Below are 25,925 nucleotides of genomic sequence, written 5' to 3'. Positions count from 1 at the left end.
ATGCGAAAAAAGTGTCATAATTTTAAGATACATTTTAAGTGGAAGAAAAATATGCATCAAAAAGAAAAACGACTAAAATAAAGAAGTAAAAATGGCGACAAAAAAAAAAGCAAAAAAGACCACAAAAAATCTGAGACAAAAGAAAAAATTAATATTTTTGGAAAATTTTTAAAAATTTTGAATTCACTTTTAGTATTTGTTGGAACAGTTATCGTGATATGGAATTCAGACTTGTAACTGCTCGAAGATTGTCTACAATTTGACACCAATTTTCGGTCGATTGGACCAATTTTAATCATTTTTTTGGAAAATTTTTGAAAATTTTGGAATCAAATTTTACCTTTATTTCAATAGATGTCGTGAAGGTGACTTTAGATTTGTCACTGACGAAGTTCATCTACAATTTGATACCTTTTTTCGGTCGATTGAACAAGTTTTAGCTATTTTTTGAAAAATTTTTGAAAATTTTGAATTAAGTTTTCGTGTTTATTGGAACAGAAATCGTAACGGCGACTTCAGATTGATAACTGGCGAAGATTATCTACAATTTGACAATTTTCAGTCGATGGAACCCATGTTACCCATTTTTTCGAAAAATTTTTGAAAATTTTGAACTTACTTTTCACGTTTATTTGGATTCGTAATTGAGCGAAGATTATCTACATTTTGGCACGAATTTTCAGTCCATTTTAATAATTTTTTTTTTTAATTTTTGATAATTTTGAACTCATTTTTCAGGTTTATTTGACTTGATATCGTGATGGCGATTACGGATTCGTAATTAGTGAAAGATTATCCACAATTTGACATCAATTTTCGGTTGATTGAACCCATTTTAACCATTTTTTTTGGAAAATTTTTGAAAATTTTGAATTAATTTTCCATGTTTATTTGACAAGAAATCGTGACGGATATTTGGGATTCGTAATTGGCGAAAGATTATCTACAGTTTGAACACAAATTTTCAGACGATTGAACCCATTTTAACCATTTTTTCGGAAATTTTTGAATATTTTGAACTCACTTTTCAGGTTTATTTGACTTGATGTCGTGATGGCGATTTAAGATTCGTAATAGGCCGAGGATTATCTACAATTCGACACCAATTTTCAGTCGATTGAACCTATTTTAACCATTTTTTTTTGGATTTTTTTTTCAAATTTTGAACTCACTTTTCACGTTTATTTGACTTGAAATCGTGACGGCGATTTAGGATTCGTAATTGGCCGAAGATTATCTACAATTTGACATCAATTTCCAGTCAATTGAACTAATGTTAACCATTTTTTTTTGAAATTTTTTGAAAATTTTGAACTCACATTACATGTTTATTTAAATAGATGTGATGCCGATTTCGGATTCGTACTTGACAGAAGATTATCTTATCTATAATTTGACACAAATCTTCAGTCGATTGAATCCATTGTAACCATTTTTTTGGAAATTTTTGAAAATTTTGAACTCAGTTTTCATGTTTGATTTGATATTGTGACGACGATATAGGATTCGTAATTGGCCGAAGATTACCTACAATTTGACACCAATTTAAAGCAGATTGAACAAATTTTAACCATTTTTTTGGAATTTTTTTGAAAATTTTGAGCCTACATTACATGTTTATTTAAATAGATGTCGTGATGCCGATTTCGGATTCGTAATTGGCGGAAGATTATCTATAATTTGACACTAATCTTCAGTCGATTGAACCCATTTTAACCATTTTTTTTGAAATTTTTGAAAATTTTGAACTCATTTTTCATGTTTGATTTGATGTCGTGACGGCGATTTAAGATTCGTAATAGGCCGAGGATTATCAACAATTCGACACCAATTTTCAGTCGATTGAACCCATTTTAACATTTTTTTTGGAAATTTTTGAAAATTTTTAACTCACTTTTCACGTCTATTTGACTTGATGTCGTAACGGCAATTTAGGATTAGTAACTTGCCGAAGATTATTTACAATTTGATACCAATTTTCAGTCGATTGAACCCATTTTAACCATTTTTTTTTTGTAAATTTTTGAAAATTTTGAATTCACTTTTCACGTTTATTTGACTTGATATTGTGACGGTGATTACGGATTCGTAATTGGTGGAAGAGTATCTACAATTTGATACCAACTTTCAGTCGATTGAAACCATTTCAACCACTTTTTGGAAAATTTTTAAAAAATTTTGAAATCACTTTTCATGTTTATTTGACCTGATATTGTGACGGCGATGTAGGATTCGTAATTGGCGGAAGATTATCTACAATTTGACACCAATTTCGATTCGATTGAAATAATTTTAATCATTTTTTTGGAAATTTTTTGAAAATTTTGAGCTCACATTGCATGTTTATTTAAATAGATGTGATGACGATTTCGGTTTCGTAATTGGCAGAAGATTATCTTATCTATAATTTGACACAAATCCTCAGTCGATTTAACACATTTTAACCATTTTTTTGGAAATTTTTGAAAACTTTGAACTCACTTTTCATGTTTATTTGACCTGATATTGTGACGACGATATAGGATTCGTAATTGGCCGAAGATTACCTACAATTTGACACCAATTTAAAGCAGATTGAACTAATTTTAACCATTTTTTTGGAATTTTTTTGAAAATTTTGAGCCTACATTACATGTTTATTTAAATAGATGTCGTGATGCCGATTTCGGATTCGTAATTGGCGGAAGATTATCTATAATTTGACACGAAACTTCCGTCAATTGAACCCATTTTAACCACTTTTTTTTTAATTTTTGAAAATTTTGAGCTCACTTTTCACGTTTATTTGACTTGATATCGTGACGGGGATTTGGGATTCGTAATTGGCCGAAGATTATCCACAATTTGACACCAACTTTCAGTCGATTGTAGTCATTTTAACCATTTTTTGGAAAATTTTTGAAAATTTTTAATTAATTTTTCATGTTTATTTGACAAGAAATCGTGACGGATAATTCGGATTGGTAATTGCCGAAAGATTATCTACAATTTGACACACTCATTTTAGCCACTTTTTTGGAAATTTTGTATCCAATTTTCGTGTTTATTGGAACAGATATCGCGACGGCGATTTTAGATTCGTAACTAGCGGAAGATTATCAACAATTTGACACAATTTTTCGGTCCATTGAACCAATTTTAACCATTTATTGGAAAATTTTTGAAAAACCCACTTTAAGCATTTTTTTGAAAATTTTTTAAAATTTTGAACTCACTTTTCATGTTTATTTGACTTGCTATCGTGAAGGCGATTTGAGATTCGTAAGTGGTCGAAGATTATCTACAATTTGACATAAATTTTCGGTCAATTGAACCCATTTTAATAATTTTTTTGGAAATTTTTGGAAAAGTTTGAACTCATTTTTCACGTTTATATGACTTGCTATCGTGACGGCGATTTTGGATTCGTAATTGCCCGAAGATTATCTACATTTTGACACCAATTTTCAATCGATTTTAACTTTTTTTTGGAAATTTTTGAAATTTTGAACTCATTTTTCACGTTTATTTGACTTGATGTCGTGGCGGCGATTACGGATTCGTAATTAGTGGAAGATTATTCACAATTTGACACCAACTTTCAGTCGATTGTGGCCATTTTAACCATTTTTTGAAAAATTTTTGAAAATTTTGAATTAATTTTTCATGTTTATTTGAACAAGAAATCGTGAAGGAAAAATCGGATTCGTAATTGCCGAAAGATTATCTACAATTTGGCACAAATCTTCAGACGATTGAACCCATTTTAACCATATTTTTGGAAATTTTTGAAAATTTTGAACACATCTTTTATGTTAATTGGAACAGAAATCGTAACGGCGACTTCAGATTTATAACTGGCGCAAGATTATCCACAATTTGACACCATTTTTCGGTCCATTGAACCAATTTTAACCAGTTTTTTGGAAATTTTTGAAAATTTTGAACTCAATTTTCATGTTTATTTGACTTGATGTCGTGACGGCGATTACGGAATCGTAATTAGTGAAAGATTATCCACAATTTGACATCAATTTTCAGTTGATTGAACCCATTTTAACAATTTTTTTTGGAAAATTTTTGAAAATTTTGAACTCACTTTTCACGTTTATTTGACTTGATATTGTGACGGCGATTACGGATTCGTAATTGGTGGAAGATTATCTATAATTTGAGACCAATTTCCAGTCGATTGAGCTAATTTTAACCTTTTTTTGGAAATTTTTGGAAAATTTTGAGCTCACATTGCATGTTTATTCAAATAGATGTGATGCCAATTTGGGATTCGTAATTGGCGGAAGATTATCTATAATTTGGCACAAATCTTGAGTGGATTGAACCCATTTTAACCATTTTTTTGAAAAATTTTTGAAAATTTTGAACTCACTTTTCACGTGTATTTGACTTGATATCGTGACGGCGATTTAGGATTCGTAATTGGCCGAAGATTATCTATAATTTGACACCAATTTTCAGTCGATTGAACCTATTCTAACAATTTTTTTAGAAAATTTTTCAAAATTTGGAGCTCGGTTTTCGTGTTTATTTAACATGATGTCGTGACGTATATTTTGGATTCGTAATTTGCGGAAGATTATCTACAATTTGACACCAATTTTCAGTCGATTGAGGCCATTTTAACCATTTTTTTGGAAATTGTTTGAAAATTTTAAACTCACTTTTCAGGTTTATTTGACTTCATATCGGGATGGCGATCTAGGATTCAAAATTGGCCGAAGATTTTCTACAATTTGACTGAACCCATTTTAACTTTTTTTTTGAAAAATTATTGAAAAGCTGGAACTCGCTTTTCATTTTTATCTGACTTAATATCGTAACGAATATTTCATATTCACAATTAGCGAAAGATTATCTACAATTTGACACCAACTTTCAGTCGATTGATCCCATTTTAACAGTTAACCATTTTTTTTTTGGAAATTTTTGAAAATTTTGTACGCATCTTTTATGTTAATTGGAACAGAAATCGTAACGGCAACTTCAGATTTATAACTGGCGAAAGATTATCAACAACTTGACACCAATTTTCAGTCGATGGAATCCATTTTAGGCATTTTTTTGGAAATTTTTTGAAAAATTTTAACTCACTTTTCATGTTTATTTGACGGGGATTTCGGATTCGTAATTAACGGAAAAATATCTTCAATTTGACACCAATTTCAGCCCATGTAAACCATTTTTTTGGAATTGTTTTGAAAATATTGGATACAAAATAACGATAAAAAAATCAACAAAAAAACGCGATAAAAAAGGTGTTAAATAAACAAAACAAAAAACGCGACGGAAAAGCAACAAAAAAACCTTCCAAAAAAAGAGGTGGTAAAAAGGGCGATAAAACATAAACGAAGAAAAAAAGGGGAAAAATGTGACCAAAAAACTCCACGGAACCAAAAAAGTGACAAAAAGGGCAAAAAAGCGACAAAACCCGACAAAATAAAGTCAACCATAAATGTAGAGCTCGAATGTCTAAGAAATCAAGGCCGATGCATAAACCACAGTTACAGAAGTACAACAAATGTTATTTTATAATGCAGCAAAACTGAGATGACGTCATCCAAAGTACGAAAAAACATGCAATAAAAAGTAAAACGTCAAAAAACGAAAAAAAGGGTCTAAAAAAGCAGCAAAAAATACTCCAAATAACTATAAAAAAGGTGAAAAAAAAACGTGTTACGAAAAAAACGAAAGTAGGGAAAAGGGCAATAAAGTATGTAGGTATAAAAAGGTGAAAAATAATGGCACCAAAAAAGATAACAAAAGGTGTTTAAAAAGGGGTTAAAAAAACTGGACAAAAAACGCCAAACAATAAGGAGATAAAATTTCAAGGAAAAAAGCGACAAAAAACGCTACAAAAAATGCGATTAAAAAAAGAGTGGGGCAATAAAAGCCGCGACAGAAAAAGTCATAAAAAAGAGCTTTAAAAAATAAGCGAAAAAAAAGACGAGCCAAGTAAAAAGGGGATAAAAAGAGTAACAAAAAATTACAACAAGAAGCAGCAACAAGGGCATTAAAATTAAAATAAAAGAGCGAAAAGAACTGCAAAAAAACACTCGACAAAAAAAGAGATAAAAAAAATGTTAAAAAATGGTGTGGAACAGAAGGTCAAAAAAAGCGAAAAAATAAAACAAGGCAAAAAAGAATAACAAAAAAGAGTGACGAAAAAAAGAACAAAAGGGGCCAAAAAAGAACTGGTGAAAAAAACAGGGGGAAAAAGCGGCAAAAAAAGGAGAAAAATAATAGCAACAAAAAAATACCAAAAAAGGTGATAAACAGGGCGTTAAAAAAATGACCGAAAAAGTGGATGGCAGGATGAGAAAAAGAGTTTTAATAAAAACAAAATAGCGGCGAAAAAAGCAAAAAAACGCGACAGAACAGTAACAAAAAAAGCGTCTCAAAAAAATTTGATAAAAAAACAACTTAATAAAGAACCGACAAAAAAAGGACAAAGAAAAAAACAATACAAATGAAAAAAATGGTAAAAAAGCAACAACAGGGAGACAAATAATTGCAAAAGAAAAAGGGGGATGAAAAATTACAAAAAATGGTTATTAAAATTGGAGTAAAAAAATGTAAAAAAGCGGAAAAACCAAGAGGAAACAAGGGGTACAAAAACCGATAAAAAACAAACTTTTTAAAATATTTTTCACATGATCTCGTCAAGTTGAATATACACTTTCAAGTTTAAATAAATCGATCGCTAGTTTATGAAAATGTACAATTTTTCCAATTTTTAAACACACTCTTCAACAACTCCTCTCACACATTCCGAACCCTCCAACACTCGTGACCAAGCCGCACCAGAACAAAGCCTTCAAATTATCATTTTTTTTCCTGTCAAAACGCTCTGATAACTCAACCATTACCCAATCACGACTTCCTCTTTACGATCCCCATTACTCGATAAGTGTTAAAGTACTCTTGACTCAGACTGATAGAAAGTCATTCGATGAACGCAATCAACCTCGTCAACACAAATTACCGTTAAGATAAAGCCCGCATTTAAGCCAGCAGGTAACCGCGACCCAACTAGTGGCGAAAAATTCACCGCGCCAAACACAAGAATGCTCCTCTTCTGCATACTGTTACCGTTAGCTGCGAGTGCAACAGCCGACCGAGTCACGTTCAAAAACGTCTCGTTGTCGAGCTTCTACGAACACCTGGGGCAGATAGAGAGCGCGGCGAGCCTCAAGGAGCACCTGCCGAGGCACTTCACCCAGTTCCTGATAGTGTCGGGGGAGATACCGGTGTTGTACGAGGACTCGGTGGCGGACATCCACAACGTGCAAGAACTGTACTTCAGGAGGAACCGGATCGAGGACATAGAACCTGGGGCGTTCAAGAACTTGACGAGTGTGACGAGTCTGATGCTGAGCCATGGAAGCTTGAAGACGATCAAGCAAGGGGTGTTCGATAATCTGGACATAGCGGAGTTGCAAGTGAGTTTCAACCCCATTTCGACCATCACGAAGAGGATGTTCGGGAATTTACCCAAACTGAGGTATCTCAGTTTCAACAACGACGAAATCGAGACGATTGAAGCGACGGCGTTTGATCACCTAGTCAACCTGGAGATTCTCGACTTGTCGAGGAATCTTTTATCGAAGTTGCCCGATGGCGTCTTCAGAGAACTCCCTAAACTACACATGTTGTTTTTGAAGAACAACAAGTTCGTCAATCCACAGAAGCTCGCCTTCGACACACCAACGCTGAACCATTTGGACCTAGCCAACAACGCCATCGAGTCGCTTGTGGAGAACTTCTTCATACGCTTGCCCAACCTCACGCGGGCGATTTTGTCCTTCAACCAACTCAAGTCGATTCCAGATAACGTTTTTCTTAACATACCTCTACACTACTTGGATTTGAATGATAACAAAATTTCAGACATTGATGCTAACGCGTTCGATAACATGAAGGACCTCCACGTTTTGAACCTCGCCAATAATCAAATCAAAGCGTACAATTTGTGGCTTTACAATCCGGCTAATCTGTCGCAACTTATCCTCAGTAATAATCTCATCGAGGAAATTCCGGATGATTCCTTCAGGAATTTCTGCGACGGGAAGAAAACTTCGCTCAAGTTCGACAATAACAGGATTACGAAAATTACCCCGAGGACTTTCGAGTGTTTCACGAAAGTACAGTCGTTGGATTTGTCGGGTAATCAGTTGACTGAATGGGATGGAAGTTTCCTGGAGAATATTCTGGAGATCGAAGTCCTGCGGTTGGGTACTAACCAGATCAAGTGTCCGAAGGGCGACTTCAGGGATGTTTTTCTGGCGAATGTGACGTATCTGAATGGAAATCCCTTGAGTGAGGAGTGTTTGGATGGGATCAAGAAGTGGAATATGTTGAATCCGGCCAAAGTGGCCTGCACTGACTTTGAGACGTGTTAATTTATTTTATTAGCAATAATTAGGTAGCTGTTGAGTCTGATTTTCTGTGTTTGTAACAGCATTCTTAGAATAGTCAAAAACTGTTCTGGTTATGTTTTTCTTATTTCGCCGACGACTCCTATTTTTTTCAATGAAGAAAGTGACAAATTTTTGAGATATTTTAAAAATGCGAATTTTTGTGTATAAAGATGAATTTTTTCAGAATTTTCTAGTTTCTCAAGTTCGCCTGAAATATTGGTTCTAGACCACCAATACACAATATTACGCTTACGATTTTAGCATTTTTCTATTACTGGATTTTAAAACTTTTTCATTTAATCGATTTTTCAGTTCCTCGAGATTAATTTTTCAATTTTTCGACTAGTTTTGACGATTCTATAATTTTTCGATGACAAACTGAAATAATCAAAAAAATACAAAAGTGCAGATTTTTTAGTTTTTTTGATTTTCAATTGTTGGATTTTTCAAATTTTCGAAAAAAACTAAAAAATTATAAAATTGTAAAGATGAAAAATCCAAAAAGATAAACCGAAAAATGACGAAAAACAAATTTAGTAAAATCGAAATATTGAAAATCGAATAACTGAGAAATCGAAAAATTGGAAAATTGAAAAATTTAAAATTTGGAAAATCGAGGAATTAAAAACCAACGACTGAAAATGTTCGGTTTTTGGTTTACTTTATTTTGATAATTTTTCGTTTCGGTTTTTTATTTTTATGTCAGCTTTTGTGTTTTTCAGTGTTCTGATTTTATAATTTTTCTATTTTTCATTGTAAATATTTGATAATATGTAATTGTATTTTTTTTTATTTTTCTCTTTTTCAATTTTACCATTTTAGAATTTTCTCATTTTTCAATTACTGGCTTTTAAAACTTTTTCATTTATTCGATTTTTCACTTCCTCGATATTGATTTTTCAATTTTTCGACTACATTTTTGACGATTCTATAATTTTGGGGTTCCCAATTTTTCGATTCATTGATTTTGTTTCGAGCTTTAAGTTTTTCAATCTTTAAAATCGTTAGTTTTTCGGTGTTTTAATTCTTCTTTTCTTCAGTTCTTGGCTTTTCGATTTCCCACTTTTCATTTTTGCAATTTTTGGTTTTCTCAGTTTTTGATTTTTCAATTATTTCGGATTTTTTAGTTTCTCAATTTTGAATTTTTCGATTTTTCGGATTATCAACTTTTCGAATCAAAAAATGAAAAAACTGCAAAATTTTAAAATTGAAAACTCAAAAATAAAAAACGACAAATTATAAAACTTGAAAGACTGAAGAAATGAAAAATTGAAAAATCAAAAGATTTAAAATTCAAAAACTGAAATAATCAAAAAATTGCGAAAGTGCAGATTTTTTAGTTTTTTGATTTTTAATTGCTGGATTTTCCAATTTGATTTTTAATTGTTGGATTTTCCAAATTTTCGAAAAAAAAAAATGAAAATATTATAAAACTGTAAAAATGAAAAATCCAAAAAAAAACGAAAAAGGATGAAATACAAATTTTGTAAAATCGAAATATTGAAAATCGAATAACTGAGAAATCGAAAAATTGGAAAATCGAAAAATTTTAAATCTGGAAAATCGAGGAATTAAAAAACCAACCATTGAAAATGTTCGGTTTTTGGTTTACTTTATTTTGACAATTTTTCGGTTTTTCAATATTCCGATTTCAAATTGCTTGTTTTTTCAAATTAAATTTTTTCAATTTTTCGTTTCGGTTTTTTGTTTTTATGTCAGCTTTTGTGTTTTTCAATATTCTGATTTTATAAATTTTCTTTTTTCATGTGAATTTTTCAGTTTTCGGATTATTTTTGATTTGCGATTTTTCAACTTTTCATTTCAAATATGTGATAATATGCAATTGTAATTTTTTAATTTTTCTCTTTTTCAATTTCACGATTTTAGAATTTTCTCATGTTTCTTCAATTACTGGATTTTAAAACTTTTTCATTTATTCGATTTTTCAGTTCCTCGACATTAATTTTTCAATTTTTCGACTAGTTTTGACGATTCTATAATTTTTCGATTTTTTAATTATTTCGGATTTTTTAGTTTCTCAATTTTTAATTTTTCAACTCTCCGGATTTTCAACTTTTCGAATCAAAAAATGAAAAAACTGCAAAATTTTAAAATTGAAAACTCAAAAATGAAAAACGACAAATTATACAACTTGAAAGATTGAAGAAATGAAAAACTGAAAAATCGAATGATTAAAAATTGAAAAAATGAAATAATTAAAAAAGTGCAAAAGTGCAGACTTTTTACTTTTTTTGATTTTTAATTGATGGATTTTTCAAATTTTCGAAAAAAAAAATTAAAAAATTATAAAATTGTAAAAATGAAAAATCCAAAAAGAAAAACCGAAAAAGGACGAAAAACAAATTTTGTAAAATCGAAATACTGAAAATCGAATAACTGAGAAATCGAAAAATTGGAAAATTGAAAAATTTGGAAAATCGAGGAATTAAAAAACCAATGACTGAAAATGTTCGATTTTTGGTATACTTTATTTTGACAATTTTTCGTTTCGGTTTTTTATTTTAATGTCAGCTTTTGTGTTTTTCAATGTTCTGATTTTATAATTTTTCTTTTTTCATGCGAAATTTTTCAGTTTTCGGATTATTTTTGATTTGCGATTTTTCTACTTTTCATTTCAAATATGTGATAATATGTAATTGTATTTTTTTTATTTTTCTCTTTTTCAATTTTACCATTTTAGAATTTTCTCATTTTTTAATTACTGGATTTTAAAACTTTTTCATTTATTCGATTTTTCACTTCCTCGATATTGATTTTTCAATTTTTCGACTACACTTTTGACGATTCTATAATTTTTCGATTTTACAATTTTTGGGTTTTCCAATTTTTCGATTCATTGATTTTTTTTCGATCCTTAAGTTTTTCAATCTTTAAAATTTTTAGTTTTTCGGTGTTTCATTCTTCGTTTCTTCAGTTCTTGGCTTTTCGATTTTCCACTTTACAATTTTGCAATTTTTGGTTTTCTCATTTTCTGATTTTTCAATTATTTCGAATTTTTTAGTTTCTCAATTTTTAATTTTTCGATTTTTCGGATTTTCAACTTATCGTGTCAAAAAGTGAAAAAATTGCAGAATTTTAAAATTGAAAACTCAAAAATGAAAAACGACAAATTATAAAACTTGAAAAAAAAATTGAAAAATCGAAAGATTAAAAATTAAGTAACTTAAAAATCGAAAAAACGAAATATTGTAAAATCCAAATATTGAAAATCGAAAAATCGGAAAATTGAAAAATTTAAAATTTGGATAATCGAGGAATTAAAAACCAACGATTGAAAATGTATAATGTAAGTGTAATTTTTTTATTTATGTCTTTTTCAATTTTACGATTTTAGGATTTTCTCATTTTTCAATTTCTGGATTTTAAAACTTTCTCATTTATTGGATTTTTCAATTCCTCGATATTAATTTTACAATTTTGACGATTGTATAATTTTTCGATTTCACAATTTTTGGGTTTTTCAATTTTTCGATTCATTGATTTTTTTCGATCTTTAAGTTTTTCTATCTTTAAAATTTTTAGTTTTTGGTTTCTCAATTCTTCGTTTCTTCAGTTCTTGGGTTTTCGATTTTCCCCTTTTCAATTTTGCAATTTCTGGTTTTCTCAATTTTTCGATTTTTCAATTATTTCGGATTTTTTAGTTCATCAATTATCAATTTTTAATTTTTCGACTTTTTGGATTTTCAACTTTTCGTATCAAAAAAATGAAAAAATTGCAAAATTTTAAAACTGAAAACTAAAAAATGAAAAACGACAAATTACAAAACTTGAAAGACTGAAGAAATGAAAAATTGAAATATCGAAATATTAAAAATTGAAAAACTGAAATAATCAAAAAAGTGCTAAAGTGCAGATTTTTTAGTTTTTTTGTTTTTGAATTGTTGGATTTTTCAAATTTTCGAAAAAAGGGGAAAATTATAAAATTGAAAAATCCAAAAAAAAAAAAACGAAAGAAGATGAAATGCAAGTTTTGAAAAATTTACAAACTGGAAATCAAGAACTCGAAAAATTGAAAAATCGAAAGATCAAAAATTAAGTAACTGAAAAATCGAAAAACTGCAAAATCGAAAAATCGGAAAATTGAAAAATTTAAAATTTGGAAAATCGAGGAATTAAAAACCAATGATTGAAAATGTTCAATTTTTGGTTTGCCTTATTTTGACAATTTTTCGGTTTTTCAATATTTCGATATTCAAATTTTGTTTTTTCAAATTAAATTTTTTCAATTTTTCGCTTCTTCAATTTTTCGTTTCCGTTTTTTTTATTTTTTTGTCAGTTTTTGTGTTTTTTAATGTTTGATTTTATCATTTTTCTTTTTTCATGGGCAATTTTTCATTTTTCGGGTTATTTTTGATTTGTAATTTTTCTACTTTTCATTTTAAATATGTGATAATACGTAATTGTAATTTTTTTATTTTTGTCGTTTTCAATTTAATTTTCTCATTTTTCAATTCCTCGATATTAATTTTACAGTTTTGACGATTCTATAATTTTTCGATTTTACAATTTTTGGGTTTTTCAATTTTTCGATTCATTGATTTTTTTTCGATTTTTAAGTTTTTCAATCTTTAAAATTTTTAGTTTTTCGGTGTTTCAATTCTTCGTTTCTTCAGTTCTTGGCTTTTCGATTTTCCACTTTACAATTTTGCAATTTTTGGTTTTCTCATTTTTTGATTTTTCAATTATGTATTTCGAATTTTTTAGTTTCTCAATTTTTAATTTTTCGATTTTTCGGATTTTCAACTTATCGTTTCAAAAAGTGAAAAAATTGCAAAATTTTAAAATTGAAAACTCAAAAATGAAAAACGACAAATTATAAAACTTGAAAGACTGAAGAAATGAAAAATTGAAAAATCAAAAGATTTAAAATTCAAAAACTGAAATAATCAAAAAAGTGATAAAGTGCAAATTTTTGTAGTTTTATGATTTTTAATTATTGGATTTTTCAAATTTTCGAAAAAAAAAGGGCTAAATTATAAAATTGTAGAATTGAAAATCCAAAAAAAAACGAAGAAGGATGAAATGCAAATTTTGAAAAGTTTAAAAATTGGAAATCAAGAACTTGAAAAATTGAAAAATTGAAAAATTAAAAATTAAGTAACTTAAAAATCGAAAAAACGAAATATTGTAAAATCGAAATATTGAAAATCGAATAAGTGAGAAATCGAAAAATCGGAAAATTGAAAAATTTAAAATTCGGATAATCGAGGAATTAAAAACCAACGATTGAAAATGTTCGGTTTTTGGTTTGCTTTATTTTGACAATTTTTCGGTTTTTCAATATTCCGATATTCAAATTTTGTTTTTTCAAATCAACTTTTTTCAATTTTTCGCCACCAATTTTTCGTTTCGGTTTTTTATTTTTATGTCAGCTTTTGTGTTTTTCGATGTTCTGATTTTATAATTTTTCTTTCTTCATGTGAAATTTTTCAGTTTTCGGATTATTTTTGATTCGTGATTTTTCTACTTTTCATTTCAAATATGTGAAAATATGTAATTGTAATTTTTTTATTTTTCCCTTTTTGAATTTTACGATTTTAGAATATTCTCATTTTTCTATTACTGGATTTTAAAACTTTTTCATTTATTCGATTTTTCAGTTCCTCGATATTGATTTTTCAATTTTTCGACTACAGATTTGAGGATTTTATAATTTTTCGATTCATTGATTTTTTTTCAATCTTCAAAATTTTTAGGTTTTCGGTGTTTCAATTCTTCGTTTCTTCAGGTTTTGGCTTTTCGATTTTCCACTTTTCAATTTTGCAATTTTTGGTTTTCTCATTTTTTGATTTTTCAATTATTTCGAATTTTTTAGTTGCTCAATTTTTAATTTTTCGACTTTTTTTGTATAATCGAAAACTCAAAAATGAAAAATGACAAATTATAAAACTTGAAAGATTGAAGGAAGGAAAAATTTAAACAATCAAAAAAGTGCAAAAGTGTAGATTTTTGAGTTTTTTGATTTTTGATTGACGAAAAATTATAAAATTGTAAAATTGAAAAATCCAAAAAAAAACGAAAAAGGATGAAATGCAAATTTTGAAAAATTTAAAAACTGGAAATCAAGAACTTGAAAAATTGAAAAATCGACACATCAAAACTTAAGTAACTTGAAAATCGAAAAACTGCAAAATCGAAAAAACGAAATATTGTAAAATCGAAATATTGAAAATTAAAGAAATCGGAAAATCGAACAGCTGAGAAATCGAAAAATTGGAAAATTTAATCAAATTTTGCACATTTTGGATAAGATTTACTCGGCAAAATTTTGAGATGACGTCAACAATTTGGGAGGGGGGAATAAACGAATAAATTTTGCTTAACAATCTACCGTGATTAGGATAACTTTAAAATATTTACAAGATTTCAGAGCGTTCGGTTTTGCAGTTTCAAAGTTATATTACAAAAAAATCAATTTTTCAACCATTCAGTAGAAAATTTTTAACGGAAGTTTCGTGAATAATGATGGACAAATCATACAGTTTAAACTGTATATTTTATTATAAGCTAAAAAAATCCACATACAATAAATGAAAAACTTCAACATTTTCTACATTACATTACAAAAACATTTTTCTGTGGGTTCTGTTTGATCCACCTTTCAATCAACTGCAAACATGTCTCAAACAAAGGATTGAGAGACAAGTACGTACAGTTCGCCACAAAAACATTGTCCAAATTTCCTCCAAGACACCCAATTTTATTATTTTGCAAGTTCAAATCCTGTACAAATTCCACATCCGCCAGCAAATTCTCGTTCCACTTTTCCAACAAATTTCCCTCTAGATTCAAACGACCAACACTGTTCAAACCGTGAAACGCCTCTGGTGCCAATTTTTTAATTCTATTGTGTTCAAAGCAAATTTCCGCGTTCTCATCGAGATTCTCGAACGCTTGCTCTGGCAAATTTTCGATCAAATTATGTCCGAAGAGCAACCGATAAATCTCGACATTGTTATCAAACCAGCTCGGTTCGTACTTTTTGATTTTGTTACTAGACAGATCAATAGATGCTAGTTTGGGTAAACCGTCGAAAGCTGCTAAATCTATGTAGGAAATTTTATTGCCACTCAAAACCAACTGTTCTAAATTCGGCGCTACGAAAACCCCTCTGGAAATTTTTACGATGTTATTGTCACCTAAAGCCAGTACCCTCAGTTGTGGTAAATCGTCGAAAATCCTCTCCTCTAGTACTTCGAATCGATTTTGACTCAGAAATAACAATTTAAGATTGTTTAAATTCTTGAAAAACAGTTTCGGAAACGTGAAAATTCTGTTTCTACTGAGGTCGAGAACCTCGATGTTGTTAATACCGTCAAAGACGCCTTCGTTGACAATTTCCAGATAATTTCCGCATAAATTCAGACTTTGCAAACGAGGTAGCTTTTTCAACGCTCTTTTCGGAATCGTGGTGATTCGGTCGTACCGCAGCGACAATTCCAAAATCGTTAGACGATCGAAAACACCCTTAGTTATAGTACCCAGATTGTTAGCCGTTATTGCTAGTTTTTTCACGTCGATGAAGTTCTTGAAAGCCCCTGGTTTGATTTCCCGCATTGCGTTGCGGAAGAACGACAGGTGTCTGACGTTGCTGATGTTCGTTACGGAGTTTTCGTAGAGAACGGGAATTCTTCCTGTCACTTCGAGTATTGTAAAATTTTCCTTCGGGATGTGTTTGCTGAGGGTTTTTGACGACTGGATCGTCCTCACTTCGATGTGTAAATTGTTCACGAGTTTCACGTTTTTGAATGTAATTCTGGTAGTGGTAGCACAGACAGCGGAAACTAATACTATTAACAAAACGGAAAATCGTTTGAAATCCATCTGGAGGGTTCTGGAAGACGGAATGACTACTTACTGGTGCAAATGTGTTTTGATTCGGTTATTTAAAGGCCGGTTTTATCGCTTCCGATTAATAATAATTGTGTTTATCGTCTTTATTAAAATTAATTAAGAGCGGATGTTTGCGTCAGATTTTTAGTTTGATTGGTAACGAATTTTTGACAAGGGGTTCGAGAAAGAATGACTTCCTGCTATTCCTAGCATTCGATAGTCGCGCGTTTTATTGTGTGACGTTGTTGCAATCTATTTTATATATATATATATATATTAGGGCGATTCAAAAAAAAATAATAATTTTTTTTTTTCGTGCAAAGAGGTTCAAAAGTTTCTTTTCAACGTAAAAAAATACCAGTTAAAATTTGAGCTCTTAATATTAATATTAAGACCGTCCGCATCGCGTTTTTCTATTTCCCATAAGAATAACATGGGAAAATTTTTGTTTGCACCTTCTGATTTTTATTGCTAGCCCGTCGTGTGTAGTGAAAAAAATTCAATCACATATTTTTATAGAGAATTGAACGCTCTACAAAAAGTGTCTCCTATGATTGTGCGAGAAACCTGATAGTTGAAGAGTTATTTTAGGCTAAAGTTAAATTTATCCAAATTTTGACGTTTTTGATGCATTACAATAAATTTGATGGTCTTATTGGAATAAATCACCACAAAAATTTATACACATTTTAAATTTAGTTTTTTAAACAGTAATTGTTTATAATTTTATGCTATAATAAGGCCAGTAAAACTCTTTCCGAACATTTTCAGCATCAGTGGGTTAAAAAATCATAGTCAGGTTTCTCGCAAAATCATAGGAGACACTTTTTGTAGAGCGTTCAATTCTCTATAAAAATATGTGATTGAATTTTTTTCACGACACACGACGGGCTAGCAATAAAAATCAGAAGGTGCAAACAAAAATTTTCCCATGTTATTCTTATGGGAAATAGAAAAACGCGATGCGGACGGTCTTAATATTAATATTAAGAGCTCAACTTTTAACTGGTATTTTTTTACGTTGAAAAGAAACTTTTGAACCTCTTTGACACGAAAAAAAAAATTATTTTTTTTTTTTGAATCACCCTAATATATATATATACCTATACACGACACAACCGAGTTTTTTTTAATCTATGATACGAAGTCCTAACTGGAAATTTTGATTTATGAATTGTCGTTTTATGTTGGTTAAGAATTATTTAAACGAAAACACAGTGTCATCTACGACCAATATTAACACAAACCCTCACCTCTGAACAAGTTTTTACAAGATTAATAGGGGCAAAATTAGTTTTCTCTTAACAAATACTAGGCCCGCCCACCCGCCCTCATTTTCTCCCAGGATATGTCATCTGCCGAAATTAATCTTATCTTAGCAAGTACTAGCCCCGCCCACCCGCCCTCTATTTTCTCAGAGGGACAGCATTTGCCAAAATCAGTTTTATCTCAGCAGGTAATAGCCCTGCCCACCCACCCTGTTTTTTCTCAGAGAGTATGGCGTTTGCCAAAATCAGTCTTATCTTAGCAAGAAGAAGCCCCGCCCACCCGCCCCTATTTTCTCAGAGGATATGTCATTTGCCATTTATCATTTATCTGGGAACATAAAGGGCGGGTGGGCGGGGCTAGTACTTGCTAAGATAAGACTTATTTCGGCAGATGACATATCCTGGGAGAAAATGAGGGCGGGTGGGCGGGCCTAGTATTTGTTAAGAGAAAACTAATTTTGCCCCTATATATCTTGCAAAAACTTACTTTAAATTTCACAAGTTTTTAAAAGTTTAATAGGGGCAAAATCAGTCTTATCTTAGCAAGTGGTAGCCCCGCCCACCCGCCCCCTATTTTCTCCGAGGATATGTCATTTCCCAGAATAAGACTTATGTTAGGAAGTACTAGCCCCGCCCACCCGCCCTTTATTTTCTCAGAGGGTAGTACTTGCTAAGATAAGTCTTATTTTGGCAATGACATCCTCTGAGAAAATAGGGGCGGGTGGGCGGGGCTAGCACTTGCTCAAATAAAACTGATTTTGGCAAATGCCATGCCCTCTGACAAAAAAGAAAGGGGGTAAAGAAAGTTATACTGCAATTATTCTATTCAGTTTTAAATCTTTTCTAAAAATTCTGAATGTCTGAAATGTGGGGTGAAAATTCGACACGGATTCACACACCACAAGGACAAGAGAATGTCTTATTTTATACAATTAAAAAAATTTTAATTATAAATTTTGGAGATGACGTCATCAAATTGTTGGTGGGGATAATTAGCCAAAAAATAAAAAAATTGAGAACAATCGGTCCAGCAGTTTCGGAAATTACGTGTCTAATTAAAATGGATACAGACAGACAGACTGACAGACAGACAGACGGAAGGCAATTAAAAAAGGAGGAAAAATTACCAAAGAAAAAAAGGGATGAAAAAAAGGGGGTCACAAAAAAGGAGCAAAGAAAAACAAAAATAGAAACAATAAAACAGGCGACAACAAAAAATGGAACAAAAAAAATTAGAACAAAAAAATGAGACAACAAAAAAATGAGAAAAAAAGGGGAAAAAAGGATATAACAAAAAAGGGGTTAGAAGAAAGGGGATTAAAAAAATGCAAAAGACAACTGAAAATAAGGATAAAAACACGACAAAAAGCAAGCGACAAAAAAGGGACAAAAGAGGTTTTAAAAAAGGATTAAACAATAAGTGAAATATTGCAGTGCAAGAAAAAAGGCAAGTTAAAAAAAATTTAAAGACTAAAAAAGTCCTACAGAAGAGAGGGCAAATAAAAAATAAAAAAAGCGATTAAAAAAATTACCGGAGAAAAGGAGTGAAAAGATGAGTAAAAAAAGACAAAAAAAGGGATTCAAAAAACGCGACTAACCAAAGGGGCAGCAAGAGACAATAAATAAGACGACAAAAACCACAACAACAAAAATTATTGGATAAAAGTGGCAAAGAAATTAAAAAAAAACACACAAAAAAGGCGAGAAAAGGGGACAATAAAATAGGCAGCGGAAAAAAAGGGTTAAAAAAATCACGACAAAAAAGCGATAAAAAAAGACGACACGTAAAGGGACAAAAAGGAAGCGAGAAGAGGCGACAAACTAAAGGGACTACAAAACACGGTCTTAAAAAATGGGGTAAAAAAAATTAGCGAGAATAGGCAGTGGGGAAAAAAGGAAATTAAAAAAGGGGGCAAAAAGAGTGCAAGAAAAACAAGCTGTAAAAACGGTTAAAAAAAATTGGATTAAAAAAGGGTAAAAGAGTTTAGACAGTACTTCCCTCGCTGTCGGAGACGTGACGACTGCATGCCTATTATGTTTTTTTTTTCGCAGTAGATTTCAAAGCATTCGGTTTTGTACTTCCTGAGTAAATCAATAAAATAAATTTGCGCATTCATTTTTTTTTTGAGTCACCCGGTATATGCAAATTCAAAAAATATGAATGGGATGATAAATTACAAGTACAAACTCATCATATTTTGTACATTCTAGATAGGATTTATTCGGCAAACTTTTGAGCTGACGTCATCAGTTTTTTGGAGAAGATAGCCAAATATATTTTGACTAAAAATTTATTATGCTCTTTATAACCTTAAAACATCTGCAACATTTCAAAACATTCGGATTAGGAGATTCAAAATTAAATTGCAAAATGTTGTTCTATAATTTTGATTTTTTTTTCCAAAAATCTGAACGTTTCGGGTAAAAACTCAATTCGGAAGCGTAAACTACATGTGTAGGACTATGTTATTTTATACAATTTAAGACCCATTTACTATGTACAATTTTGAAGTGACGTCATCACATTAGTTGCTTACGCTCAGGAAGAAAAAGACGTGAAAAAGAGGAGATAAAAACGGAGACAACAATAAAAGAGACAATAAAAAAGAAGACAACAAAAAAAGGGGACAACAGAAAAGGGGATTATAACAATGGGTTTTAAAGGGATAAGCACAAAAACGCGATAAGAAAAAGGCACTTAAAAAAACGACGAAAACAGAGCTAAAAAATTACGATCAAATATGACAAAAAGTGACGACAAATAAGGGGATAAAAATTAGTGACAAAAAAAGGGGCCACAAAAGGGGTTTTAAATAAGATAATAAAAAGACAGCAAATAAGAAAAAAAAAAGCTATCCAAAAAGCAGTCACAAAAACTGAGTAATAAAAGGATTAAATAACGACAAAAAACTTCAATAAAGAAAGGCGAAAAAATCGACAACAAAATCGACTAAAAAAAGACGGCTACAGTTTATAAAAAATTGTTACAAAAACATAAAAGTTGGTAGAAAAGAAAAGTAAAAAAAGGTAAAAAGTCGTGACGCGACAAGGAAAGATACAAAAAAAAGAAAACCTAAAAAATGGCCCAAAAAAGGAGTAAAAAACGTGATAAAAGAAGACGATAAAGAGGGGGACAAATAATCGGTACAAATAAGAAATTAAAAAAGCGATAAAAAAGCCATTAAAAATTGCAGGAAAAACGGGATAAAAAGGTAAGGAAGAAAAAAGTTAAAAACGCGACAAACAAAAGAGACAGAAGGAGACAATAAACAAGAGGACAAAATCACAACAACAAAAAAACAGAAAAAGTGACCAAAAACCTAAAAAAGAAGACAAAAAAACGATAAAAAAGGGGCGACAAAAAAGTGATTGTAACAAACAAGGTTAGAAAGATAAGCAAAAAAAGGGTTAAAAAAAATCACGTCAAAAAAGCGACAAATAAAGCGAGAAAAAAAATAAGAAAAGGCAACAAAATAAAGGGACTACAAAACGGGGTCTTAAAAATGGGATTAAAAAAAATAAGCGAAAATAGGCGTTGGGAAAAAAGGGCAATTAGAAAAAGGGTAAAGAGAGCAACAAAAATAGTGTGCAATTAAGAAAAAAAGCCATAAAACGGTTTAAAAATGGGCGTAAAAAAGGGGAAAAAAACGAGACCAAAAAATGAGACGAAAAAAAGCGATGAAAAACAGCAGTGAAAAAAACTATAAAAGCAAATAAAAAATGGCAGCAAAAAAAGGTGATGAAACAGGGGGTTAATAATGATGACAATTTATTTACAGAAAGCGTCCAAGGTAAACAAAATAGGCGGAAAAAACGAAAACAAAAGACAAGTAAAAAAGGAGTTAAAAAATCAAGACAAAAAAGAGGGAAAAAAAGAGATGACAAAGGGAACAAAAAATCGCGAAAAAAAGCGACGAAAAATTGACCAAAAAAAAGGCGAGAAAAAAAGGGACAATAAAAAAACACCAAAAGGAGCAACAAAAAGGGGACTGAAAAAAGGTCAAAAAGGGGGTCAAAAAATGCAAAAAATTAATTAGAAAATCGCGACAAAAAGCGATGACAAACAGGTGAGACAAAGGCGCGACAAAAAGGACATAAGAAAGGGGCGTTGTAAAAAGGAGGTAAAAAAAATAAGTGACAAAGGGTGGTGAAAGAAAAAATTAATTAAAAAAGACAAAAACAAAAACGCGACAAAAGAAACACCAAATAAGAAACAAAACAAAAACGACTAAAACAGCGCTAAAAAATTACGATCAAATATGACAAAAAGTGACGACAAATGAGAGGATAAAAATTAGTGACAAAAAAAGGGGCACAAAAAGGGTTTTAAATAAGATAATAAAAAGACAATAAATACGAAAAAAAAAGCTATCCAAAAAGCAGTTACAAAAACTGCGTAATAAAAGAATTAAAACACGACAAAAAACTTCAATAAAAAAAGGCGAAAAAATCGACAACAATTTCGATTAAAAAAAGGCGACTAGAGTTTATAAAAAATGGTTACAAAAACATAAAAGTTGGTAGAGAAGAAAAGTAAAAAAAGGTAAAAAATCGTGACAAAAACGCGACAAGGAAAGATACAAAAAAAAAGAAAACCTAAAAAATGGCCCCAAAAATGGCCCTAAAAAGGGGTAAAAAACGTGATAAAAGAAAACGATACAACAAATAATCGCTACAAAAAAAGGGACGGAAAAATCGATTTTAAATGACAATAAAAACGATAACAAAGGCATCAGAAATGTGACAAAAAAGGGGCGCAAAAACGCGACAAAAAAGGTGATAAAACAGTAGTAACAATTTATTAACGGAAATTGTTCATTAAATAAATCAATCAAGAAGGCCATTACAAGAGGAGCAAAAAAATCAGGACAAAAAAAGAGCCACAAAAAAGGGACGAAAAAGTGACAAAAAGCGACAAAAAAAAAGGGGACAACAACAAAAGAGATCAAAAAATGCAAAAAAAGGCAACTGAAAAAAGTGTAAGAAAACACGACAAAAGCGAGGAACAACAACACGAAATTTTATAAAGGGGTTAAAAATAAGTGAAAAATTGCTGCAAAAGAAAAAGGAAATTAAAAAAACAGGGTAAAAAAGCGTAACAAAAGAGGGCAAATAAGAAATTAAAAAAGCGATAAAAAAGCCATTAAAAATTGCAGGAGAAACGGGATAAAAAGGTACGTAAAAAAAAAAGTTAAAAACGCGACAAACAAAAGAGACTATAACCAAGAGGACAAAATCACAACAACAAAAAACAGAAAAAGTGACCAAAAACTTAAAAAAAGGACAAAAAAACGATAAAAGAGGGGCGACAAAAAAGCGGTTATAACAAAGGAGGTTAGAAAAATAAGCAAAAAAAGAACTAAAAAATCACGTCAAAAAAAGCGACCAAATGAGACGACAAAGAAACGAAGAAAAAAAACAGAAAAGGCAACAAAACAAAGTGACTACAAAGCGGGGTCTTTAAAATAGGATTAAAAAAAATAAGTGAAAATAGGCGGTGGGAAAAAAGGGCAATTAAAAAGAGGGTGAAGAGAGCTAAAAAAAAAGTGTGCAATTAAGAAAAAAAGCGATAAAAATGGGCGTAACAAAGGGGTAAAAAACGGGATCAAAAAATGAGACGAAAAAAAGCGATGAAGAACAGCAATGAAAAAAAGTATAAAGGCAATTAAAAAATGGCAGCAAAAAAAGGTGATAAAACAGGGGGTTAATAATAACAATTTATTTACAGAAAGCGTTCAAGGTCAACAAAAAAAGCGGAAAAAACGAGAACAAAAGACACGTAAAAGAGGAGTTAAAAATCAAGGCAAAAAAGAGCGAAAAAAAGAGATGCTAAATAAAGGAACAAAAAATCGCGAGAAAAGCGACGAAAAATTGACAAAAAAAGGCGAGAAAAAAAGGGACAATAAAAAACACCAAAAGGAGCAACAAAAAGAGGACAGGGGTAATTAAAAAATCGCGACAAAAAACGATGAAAGACAGGTGAGAAAAAGGCGCGACAAAAAGGAGATAAGGGGCGTTTTAAAAAGGAGGTAAAAAAAATAAGTGACAAAGGGTGGTGAAAGAAAAAATTAATTAAAAAATACGGTAAAAAACACGACAAAAGAAACAGCAAATAAGAAACAAAACAAAAGCGATAAAAAAGCAGTTAAAAAAATTAGCGGAGAAAAGGGGTAAAAGTGCGTTAAAAACGTGGGGGGGGGGGGGAAGACGATAAAATTAAGGCGAGGAAAAAGAGGAGAGAAAAAAGCGACAAAAATGATGTAAACAATGTGACAATCAAAAGCGACAGAAGGAGATGATAAATCAGACGACAAAAAATTGCAATAAAGAAAGGAACGGAAAAGTGACAAAAAAAGGAGGAAAAGAGATAAAACGTGACAAAAAAGATAAAAAAAATTTGACTAAAAAACGCAATAAAAATTTTAAGACAATTTATCAAGTTTTTGGAGAAAAGAAAAAAAATTATATATACTGTAAAATGTTACTTTACAATTTTGATTTTTTTTCCAAAAATCTAGACGTCAAAGGTTAAAAATAAAGTCGACAATTTAACTAGGATTTTTTTTCCAAAAAAAAAGACCTTATCAAATTTTGGTTCTAAAACGTCGAGACGATAAAAATCTATCTGATCTCTAAAAATTTCACGGCAAACAATTCAGTAACTTTGGAGATTTTCTGTCCAATAAATTCGACAACAGACGACTTTTTCATATTCTCGTATTTCTAGGAGAAATTGACCATTCAAAATGAACCTTATTAAACAGACCATTTGCAATTTTAACCACTTTATAATTAAAATAATAATAATAATATTTTAATTTTCGTATCTTTAAACCCCCACCCCGAAAACCCGAAAATCCTACCTTGAAACAGCACCGCCGAGTAGTTATTGATGAATGCCCTCAGCGCCGCAAAAACGTGCTTGAACAAACCCTCGCTCTGCCCGATCTGCATAAACGTCAAATAAATATCGAAAATCTTCTTCATCACCTCGTTGTCCCCGTCCGCCGCCACCAGACTCTTCCGAAAATTCATGCAGTACAACCCCATCGCGTCCAACGTGATCATCCCCACCTCCGTCGCCAGGTGCTGCTCCAAGACCGCCTGCTGCTTCTTCAGCACCTCGTTCTCCGAACTGATCAAGTTCTCCCGATTCGCCATGTGAATCACCAGCGTGCTCGTGTTCTCGTGGTTCATCTCCGCCGGGTTCATCCGCGCCGGCAGCGTGTGCGCCTTCTTGGGGTTGCTCTTCGTGCCGTCCACCCCTTGCTGCTTCACCACCGTCACGTTGCGCTTGCCCACGTACTTGAAGCAGTGCAGGCACATTTCTAACACGGCGAAGAAGTTGGACACGTCGACGTCGCCGTATTGTTGCCACCAGGCGATGAGCTGCTCCTCGCCGAGGTACTTGACCACGAAGAGGAAGATTAAGAGGACGTCTTTCACCTCGGAGGACTGGAGTTTGTCGTAGCGCTGCACGTGCGAGGTGGTGCGGGTGTGGGATTTGGAGTCGCCGTTGCGGAGGACGTCTTCGCGGACGATGGCGGTGTCCTGGGAGGCGGTGGATTGGGCGTCGGTGGAGACGGCGGAGATGTCGGAGTCGATGCTGAGGGAGTTACCATTGACTAGAGCTGGAATAAAAAAATTAAGTGCGTTAAATAGTGACATGGAAAGTATATAAAGATCACAAATTTTTAATTACGTTGGAGCACTTGACAAAATACAATTCAATTTTCATCTCAGGGTAAATAAAATGGGGCTAGTTTCAACATAAAATCCACTTTTCGTTGAATTAAATGGGTCATCCAGAAAAAAAAATCGAAAAATTAAAAAATCGATATTCAAAATCCGAAAAGTCGAAAAACCGAAAGATCGAGCAATTGAAACATGAAAAAATTGAAAAATTGAAAAACCCAGAAATTGAAAAATTGCCAAACTGAAATATTGAAAAATCGAGAAATTTGGGGATCGGAAAGTCGAAAAATTTTAAAAACCGGAAAACCGAGTTGTCAAGAAATCCAGTAAAAAAATCGCAAAATTGAAAAATGGGAAAACTGAAGAATCTAAAAATTGAAAAATCTAGAAATTGAAAAAATTCCAAATCTGAAAGGATGAAAGATTGTTGGGAAACCGAAAAACTGTAAAAATCGAAAAGCTGAAAAGCTTAAAAATTGAAAAACAGAAATCGAAACATCCGAAAATTTTAAATCTTTGAGAAACGAAACATCAAAAAATTGAGCAGTCGAAAAATCGAAAAATTCAGAGAATGGAACACTTAAAAATTGACAAATTTGAAATTACAAAGAATTGATAAATCGAAAAATCGGGAAATTGAACAATAAAAAAATCTAAACATCGAAACTTCGATAAATCGAGAAATTGAAAAATT

The 25,925-nt window shown here is 31.3% G+C and overlaps 2 protein-coding genes across 3 annotated transcripts in view; one reads left to right on the top strand and one right to left on the bottom strand.

Moving 5' to 3' along the window:
- Ziz (Zizimin) overlaps positions 1-25,925 on the bottom strand; it is a 143,217-nt gene that overhangs the window by 42,854 nt on the left and 74,438 nt on the right. For both annotated transcript variants that reach the window (XM_064058568.1, XM_064058569.1), the window contains one exon: positions 24,400-25,167. In XM_064058568.1, coding sequence (XP_063914638.1) covers positions 24,400-25,167 — 768 coding nt within the window. The remainder of the gene's footprint in view (positions 1-24,399; positions 25,168-25,925) is intronic.
- LOC135131048 (insulin-like growth factor-binding protein complex acid labile subunit) lies at positions 6,943-8,486 on the top strand. The gene has a single exon (XM_064058571.1). The coding sequence runs from the start codon at positions 7,062-7,064 to the stop codon at positions 8,394-8,396; it is 1,335 nt and encodes a 444-aa protein (XP_063914641.1). The 5' UTR covers positions 6,943-7,061; the 3' UTR covers positions 8,397-8,486.

This window comes from Zophobas morio, unplaced genomic scaffold, assembly GCF_036711695.1.
Source record: "Zophobas morio isolate AGI-343-1 ecotype UQ-CSIRO unplaced genomic scaffold, CSIRO_AGI_Zmor_V1 ptg000018l, whole genome shotgun sequence".
NCBI classification, from domain to species: Eukaryota; Metazoa; Arthropoda; class Insecta; order Coleoptera; family Tenebrionidae; genus Zophobas; species Zophobas morio.
Note: the sequence above shows the minus strand (reverse complement) of the source record. Positions and strands in the feature narration are given on the sequence as shown.

What these genes read in the sequence shown, in the direction of transcription:
- LOC135131048 (XM_064058571.1), top strand. Translation starts at nt 7,062, where the DNA reads ATGCTCCTCTTCTGCATACTGTTACCGTTAGCTGCGAGTGCAACAGCC.